The 8,169-nt window shown below is 43.6% G+C and overlaps 1 protein-coding gene across 1 annotated transcript; it reads right to left on the bottom strand.

The window, feature by feature from the left end:
* Positions 1-1,455: 1,455 nt before the first annotated feature.
* Positions 1,456-4,102, bottom strand: ZHX1 (zinc fingers and homeoboxes 1). The gene has a single exon (XM_010014128.1). The coding sequence runs from the start codon at positions 4,078-4,080 to the stop codon at positions 1,456-1,458; it is 2,625 nt and encodes an 874-aa protein (XP_010012430.1). The 5' UTR covers positions 4,081-4,102.
* Between the last annotated feature and the right edge of the window lie 4,067 nt (positions 4,103-8,169).

The following is an 8,169-nucleotide window of genomic DNA, read 5'->3' as shown; positions in this document are numbered from 1 at the left end:
GCCTACTCTTCCTCAATGTACCAGTTCTATGGAACACCATACATCTGCCTAAACTATCTCCTGTGAACTTGGCCTGTTGTTTTTAAGATGCTAATTCAAACTCTACAACAACGTTTTGAGACTAAATGGCCTTTCTCACCCCGTTTTAAAGACACTGATTCAAGATGTGAATGTTTCACATCAGATTAAACTACTTCTGCAGTTCAGTTCAGGCAGATCAAACCACCTCTAGAAATAAGTGCATTCACCCAGCAGCCCTAAGAACAATAATCAGCAGAGCGGCGAGCTCAATCCACCAGGATGAATTTAAGTTAAACCTGCACACACATCATTCAACTGGGCTATCACTGAGGAACAATTCAACGCTGGCGTGTTTATCATTCCTAAGCATCTAAAAGCCATATAACTTCATTTTGTTTGAGAATTAAACATCATGTCATTGCCACAGCTTACTTGAAAACCTTTCTTAATAGCACCCGAAGACACTTTGCATCTCTGTATCTGTGTATTCTTACAACCCCCATAAGCAACTCTGAATGCCTTTTAGGCAGTTTCCACCTCACGTTTACCTTCAAATTCAGTGTAAGATTTCAAGAATTATTTTTTTTAGCTAGAAATATACAAACTTTTCTTACCATTTCCAACAAAGGAAAGAACGCACAAGCTAAAAATTAATGTTACTATCAACTGCATCAAGTCTGTCAGGCATTTAAATTAAACTGGTGTAGGATACACTGATTAAATGTAAAGAAAAGCATCTTCTAGCATTAGACTCATTCAGTTTGCTCATAATTATCAACAAGTAACATTTCAGCACAAATTCTGTAAACCCAAAACACTCTGAAGATACACAAAAGGTGCCAATTATCACCTCGTTTTCTTAAACCAAGCCATCCTCACCCCTAGGTTCATTGATTCCTTTGTCACACTTTTCCCCTTCTCTTTTGTTTTGAACTCTTTCCTTAAGAAATAAACCCAGGCCTTGAAACCTTTCGGGTGAAGTGATGTTTGCAAAAAGACATCTTAGGTTTTTGTACGTTCCTCCTTCGTGAGCAGGCAATGTTCTCCTACATCAGCAAAAAAAAATGAGTCTGTGGGTTTTTTGGAATTAAACAACATAAGGCAATTAAATATTGAGAAGCAGTTATGTGAATGATGAACATGAACCTTCCCATCAGTAATGTGGAAGAGGAGGAGCTGAACTGGATCCGATTTATAATCCCATGTCCTAGGCTAGGCCTGAGGATGTCCACCTCTTGTAGCAAGGAAGTAAGTAGTTGTTGCCTGCTTGCAGGTTGCATCTTGCAGGTTGCATCTTGCCCAGGTTCTTTTAGGTGGAAGGAAGATGCTAAGCAGGTGCTTGCTAAACTGAAGGCCATGAAGAAATCATTTGGCTCTTCACCATAACATCAAACCCATTAATAGGTTTTTGGCCCCCAAATCCTGAATTGCACATCAATCTGACTTGGAAAGTTTACGCTTAACATGTCGGGGGGGTTCCCAAGTATCACTATCATCCGTTTCTTCCTCATCTTCCTGATCTTCCAACATTTCATCTTCCTCCTCATTCTCATCAAACAGCTCTATTCCAAGTTCTAATCTTCTTTGCCTTTCTGCAAACCACTCTCTGACCTGCTCATATCCCATGTGAGATTTGGCTACCAGTTCATCAAGGTCTTGCTCATTAAGGAATTTGTGCTTCATATAGTAGTCCTTCAGGATTGCTGTTCCAGTTTTGAATTTTATGACAGACACACCTCTGTCCCAGCAATTTAACCTCTTGCTTCCCCGAGGCCTCCCCCGAGGCCTGCCTCTCCCCCTCCCTTTTGGTCTTCCTCTCCCTCTCTTCCTTGCAAAGCCTTGGCCGTTCAGACTGTTTGCATTGGCGCTCTGGTAATAATAATACCATTTCAATCCACCATTCTTCCAGGCATAGCGAGTATCTCCAAACCAGCTCACGATTTCTGATCTTGGGAGTCCAGTTTCTTCTGCCAGCTTGTTGTATTCCTGTGGAGATGGCCACTGTGTGCGGACAAAGGAACTTTTGAGCATGTGCAACTGCTCTGGTGATTTTTTGCCTATTTTGCTTGAAGTGGAACACCCTGATTTTGCTCCCGCTGCTCCATCTCCCACAGATGTTTCACCAGCCTCTTCTTTCGAGCTGCCAGCATTGCTCTCATTCAAGTCAGCTCCTTCTTCCTTCAAAACCTTTGATTTCCTTCTCTCTATAAACCAGGCATCGATCTCTCTCCTGGTGAGTTTGGTTTGGGCTCTTAACCTATTCATCTCTTCATCAGTAAGGATGGGGTTATTAAGGAAACTTGCTTGGAGGACTTGCAGCTGCTCAGCAGTCTTCTCTTTGAATTTCTGTGGGGTGAAATCAGGAAAAGTGCTCCATGATGACTTGTTTTGCGGAGTGGCTCCCGTTGGGGACTCGTTCATTTCATCACTTGAATCAATAACAATGGTGGCACATGAATCACTGTTGAGATGAATCCCATGGTTATTCTTTGAGTTTCTCTGATTGTAGCGTGTATCACTGAACCACTTTTTGATCTCTCCTTTAGTCAGGCCCGTTATTTTCATAAGCCTAACAATTTCTGAATCTTGAGGAAATTGATTTTTAAGGTAGCTGACTTTCAGTTCTGCCAGTTGTTCCTTAGTTTTTTTTGCTCGGATGCCGAAGGAGTCAGGATTCATCAAGGCAGATTCATTTTTGATAGGCTGAGGGGCTGGAACAGCAGCTACTTGTTTGGTTTCTGCAATAGGCTGAGCAGTGTGAATCTGACTCTTCTGTAACTGTGTTTGATTTGGGACTCCTGCTACAGTCAAAGCTATTGGGGCTGTTACTGGTAATGTATTTGCACCTGCAACTTGAGTGAGAACTAGTCCTGGCTGACCAACTATTTGGCATGTCTGTAAAATTGAAGGTAAACCATTGCTAGCGGCGGAAATGTGTGCTGGAATAACGGTAATGGTCTGTGGCACAGTATGCACTGTGCCATTAAATTGTTTCCTCCTTGCTTCCTCCACTTCCTCTGGCGTCCAGCTCACCCCGTGCTTCAGACGCTGGGCAGAAAACCATATTTTAATCTGTTCCTCTGTGTACTTAGCTTGAGTGGAAAGAACAGTGATTTCCGACATGGTTGGATAGGGGAATTTATTGTAGGTGTTAAGCAAAAGAGGATTGTTATCCAACGCAGTATTATAGGCTGGAATGCTATTTACAGGTATTAGGACTTTTGGGATCAGGTTTGAGTTCTGTGGAGCTGTAACAGCTGTTATGACCTGTGCCACCCCAGGCTGAAGCACCGGTGCTGGAGTCACCACCGCACTAGCCACATCTGCTGCACTACCAACAACCGAATGGCTCGCTTTTGACTCAGAAACCGCTGGCGGTGGGTTTTCTACTACTTCTTCAGAGTTTGGCTCATTTTCAGCTCCCTTTTCTTCACCAGGAATGTCATCAGCTACACTGTGGAAAACAGCAATACGTTTAGTCTCTGTTTTGTTTTTCATCATTTTCATTATAGGAGTTTTGCTAATAGAGATGCCTGATGAGGGGACCTCAGAAGAGTCAGCCTGTTCTGCGTTTTCTTCTCTAACAAAACTCCCATCAAAAGTTAGATCATTTACTGTCTGTTCAAAGATTGTCTGATTATTACGCTTCACCATGGTCAATTTAAAATTCTCCTCTCCAGGGTGGTACTTCAAATTATGTTCCGAGAGAGCATCGTATCTTTTGGTAAGGAAATTGCATTCTACACAAACGTAGGATGAATTTAATACTACGTTGGGATGTTCCGAATCCACATGAAAAGTAAACATATTGAGATCTGGAGTTTGAAAAGTACAGTATTTACACTCATAACCACCTTCGACTTTATTTGTGTTTTTCTGATTGTCTGGATCCACGAACTCATGGGCATCCTCATCACTCGTTACGCTCTCTGCTGCCGGGTTATCTGCTGGCGTCAGTACAGGTGGTCCTTCCTCCAAGTCTGATACCATTTCTAGATCTGGATCCTGCTCGTTGGCCAAGACCATGCACGGTGTTGTGGATTTTCGTTTACTTGCCATGCCTGTTATGTGAAAATGATCCTGACTGGTCAGATGCAGACTTAGCTTCAAGCTCTTCTTGATTAATAATAATGGCTTTTGGTACTTCAAGTCAGTTCTTGTAAAGTCTCAACATTTATCCCATTAGCAGCTTTTCTTTTGTAGTGCAATCAGATTAAAAATTGATAGTTGAGGATGAGATGTTGAGACACGCTGTTTTAAAGTCCACATCCACCACCTGCAGCAAAGAAGAGACAGTGGAATTAGTTCGACTTAAAGAGTAGCTTCTATTGTGCTACATATTATGCCTTAAGATACTTTGGGGTTCAGTCTGCCACTGTTCATCCCCTGAAAACCAGCAGACCCATTCCAAGAAGATATACTCAAAGGTAAGTTAAGAAAGGCAAAATCCAATCTGCTTATCACAGCCTGAAATTTGTTTTAATTAATGTCAATGCAGTGAAAGGCATAAACACAGAATGGTGTAAACCAGCTAATTTTCTGACCACTTCTTTTTCTTCAGAAGCCTTTTTTTTTGGCACAATGTTGAAGTCAGTTGTCCTGGATGATTTTTGCAGTGTTGCCTGTGAACTGCTTTGCCCAAGTTAGGACAACTTCTCCCAACTGCCCCGTGAGCTCAAGTCCTTCCTCTCACAAACTCAACCCCAATATGACATCTCCACTACTGAGTCTGTCCTGTCTTTCATACCTAAGGTTGGGAAGGGTCCTAGAAAAGGCAGGTTTAGAGTGTTCTTCTATTGCCTTACACATGCAAGGATATGCAGGGCCTTTCTCCCAAGCCTAAAAACAGGCAAAACAATGCCTTTTAAAGACACTGACAGAAAAAAGATGACTACCCTTTCTTCCCAGCTCCCCAAATGTCATTCTCCAATTGAAGACCAATCCCAAACCAATAGAAGTTGATTGCTAGCACATGGCAATTAACTAAAATCTGTTTTCATGCTTCTATGCATTAACAAGGACATGACTGATTGTGTGAACTCCACCAGAGAGAATAAGCATTAAAGATGGATATAACAAGCAGAAGCCACACAAAGGTATGTAAATATTTTTAGGAAAACTAAAGTACCACCGAACAAAGCTGAGGCCTGCAGAAATTCAGAGAATAAATATAATCTCAAATAGCATGGATCGGAGTGAATTTTATCCCACAGGGACCACAACTAGTCTGTTGGAAATGATACACAACATTCTGCAGAGGGTTATAAACTCTGTAATCATCCTCCTCTCAAAATAAAATCAGACGCTGATTTCTCATACCAGAAATCCCATAGGTACATGCATGTTTAGATAGTGGAACATCATCTACTTCCCAAAGTGAGGGCATTCTAAAGTTCAAAGGGAATACTCAGTAGCTGATTCAGAAGGTTTAGAAAGGGAACAGCATGTAAAAGGTTAAAAACAGAAGGCCAGCTTTGTTTACAACAAAGTTTTAAAGGAAAAAGAACAGTGTAAAAGACAGACAGGCAGTTACAAGGAATGGGAAGAGGGGGAAGAAAACCAACTTATTTTTCACTGTACAACCTTTTTTCAGTATGGGATAGGAAGGAAGATAAGTAATTCTTAGCTACACGTTTTTTCTTTAGGCAAAACGCAAAAGTGCTCATCGATAGCTGCCACCCAGTGCTGCTCCATAAGCTGTTTTGGAAACACTGTGCCTCAGCTCACTTTGTCATAAGAATCCTCCCCAAATGTTCCCAAGAGCCACCCTCCGCGCTACTACTGTGCCTACATCCAAAGTGCACAGCCTGGCAGGATAGGCTTCTTACGCCAAGGATACGGCTACACAGCATTAAGGACACTGACAATGCTCAATAAATCCTGGGTAATCATCATTCCAGGATGACAATTATTTAATAGCACTGAGGTTGAAAGATATCCTTTTTCCACAAGTTAATGGTGCCAGTCTGTAAAACCGTGCATAAAGATATTTATGTACACATATACAAAGTATGTATTGCAGGCTTCTCGTTTACCTTTGCGGTGAGAGAACCATGAAGCACAGCTACATGGATCCATTTGTCTCTGTGTCCTGAGGGATGAGAGGTAGGGCATTATTAACCGTGCTGCTTCTCTGTGGGGCTGGAGGGCTCCTGACAAAAGACAGACATCTGCCAAGACTCAACGTTGAGCAATGCTCCTGGGGCAGAGCTGGGTGGTATTACCTAATCCTTCTACGATCTTGAGTAAAATCTCAGAAATGCCAGAAATGCCCATTTTCAAAAGCTACTTAACAGCTAGTTTTGCTGACTGAAGTTGCAGTTTGAGGAGGGACTGTGGTACTCGGCAGTGCCTCAGCCCTAGCACAGCATGCAGGAGCTATATGCAGGGCAGGCTGTGGCTTGCTGAGGTTCCCAGTCTGGGGTGGCAGAGAGCAGAAATGAAAGCAACGTTTGACCTGACATGCAGTGCTGAAGCATGCTGGAGATAAGGAATAAAAAGGGAAAACAGTCCAACAAATCAGGAAGTGTTTTTCTTGGTCCCTTCATTTACCCAACAGCATTCACCGTGCCTGCAGGCCTACAGGTCCACATGCCATTGCATCACCTGCAGCGTTTTGGTTCCATCTCTGTACCACATTTGTTTGCTGTGGTTCAGTTTCACTCATGGTGCACAGGCCAATTATCCTGTTCCTCCACTGTTCACCTACACAGGAACATGTCTCCTTGATGCAAGCAGGACTCACAAAAATAAAGGTGCATCTGTGCTCTTCAGACTACACTATGTAGTAGTTGAGACCCATCCTAGAGTACTGCGTCCAGCTCTGGAATCCTCAGTACAGGAAAGACGTGGACCTGTTGGAGAGGAGGCCACAAAAATGAGCAGAGGGATGAAGCACCTCTCCTAGGAGGAAAGGCTGAGAGAGTTGGGGTTGTTCAGCCTGGAGAAGACTCCAGGGAGACTTATTGAGGCTTTTCAATTCTTGAAAGGGGCCTATAAGATGGGGACTTTTTAGCAGCGTCTGTTGCGATAGGAGGAGGAGTTAAACTAAAAAGGGGAGATTCAGGCTGGACATGAGGAAAAAATTCTTTACAATGAGGTGGTAAAATACTGGCACAGGTTGCCCAGGGAGGCAGGGAATGCACCATTCCTGGAGACATTCAAGGCCAGGCTGGATGTAGGCTGGGCAACCTGACCTAGCTGATGTCCCTGCTCATTGCAGGGGGTTGGACTAGATGAGCTTTGAAGGTCACTTCCAACCCAAACTGTCCTATGAAAGATGTTGGTGGGCTTTTTTAAAGGATGCTGTGGTTTCACTTGGAGCACTGTGTGCAGTTCTGGTGTTCTCAGCATAAGGACATGGACCTGCTGGAGCAAGCCCAGAGGAGGCCACGAGGATGATCAGGGGCTGGAGCACCTCCCGTATGAAGACAGGCTGAGAAAGTTGGGGCTGTTCAGCCTGGAGAAGAGAAGACTGCGTGGAGACCTCAGAGCAGCTTTCAGTATCTGAAGGGGGCCTATAAGGATGTTGGGGAGGGACTCTTCATTAGGGACTGTAGTGGTAGGACAAGGAGTAATGGATTTAAACACAAACAGGGGAAGTTCAAGTCGGATACAAGGAAGAAGCTCTTTACAGTGAGGGTGGTGAGGCACTGGAACAGGCTGCCCAAAGAAGTGGTAAATGCTCCTGGCATCCCTGGCAGAGTTCAAGGCAGGGGTGGACAGAGACTTGGGGGACAAGGTGGTTGGAACTAGATGATCTTAAGGTCCTTTCCAACCCAAACCATTGTATAATTCTATTATTTCAAAACCCTGTTTAATTCAAGCCTATGAAGAGCTATGACAACATTCGCTAAAACCTCAACGAAGCAGGATACTCACAACCCTTCCCAGAGTTCTTTCCTTTGCAGACTTCACAGAAAGCTCCATTCCCTTCTGCTTGGCATTAATGGATTTCTTCAATCTGCAGCACCCTCCCTGACATGTCCTCTCAGTTTACCAGGGGATTATGAAAAGTACTCACACTTGAGCAATTTATCAAACCAACTACACATCATCCTTGCACTTCAGTTCCTCTCCACCACCTCTCCTGCACTGCTCACAGGAATGACCATGTGAGACCTTGCCGTGGATCCTGACTTCGGTGAG

The sequence above is a fragment of the Nestor notabilis genome, unplaced genomic scaffold (genome assembly GCF_000696875.1).
Source record: "Nestor notabilis isolate BGI_N333 unplaced genomic scaffold, ASM69687v1 scaffold965, whole genome shotgun sequence".
NCBI lineage: Eukaryota > Metazoa > Chordata > Aves > Psittaciformes > Psittacidae > Nestor > Nestor notabilis.
Note: the sequence above shows the minus strand (reverse complement) of the source record. Positions and strands in the feature narration are given on the sequence as shown.

Coding starts and splice junctions, on each gene's coding strand:
- ZHX1 (XM_010014128.1), bottom strand. CDS start 4,080: ATGGCAAGTAAACGAAAATCCACAACACCGTGCATGGTCTTGGCCAAC.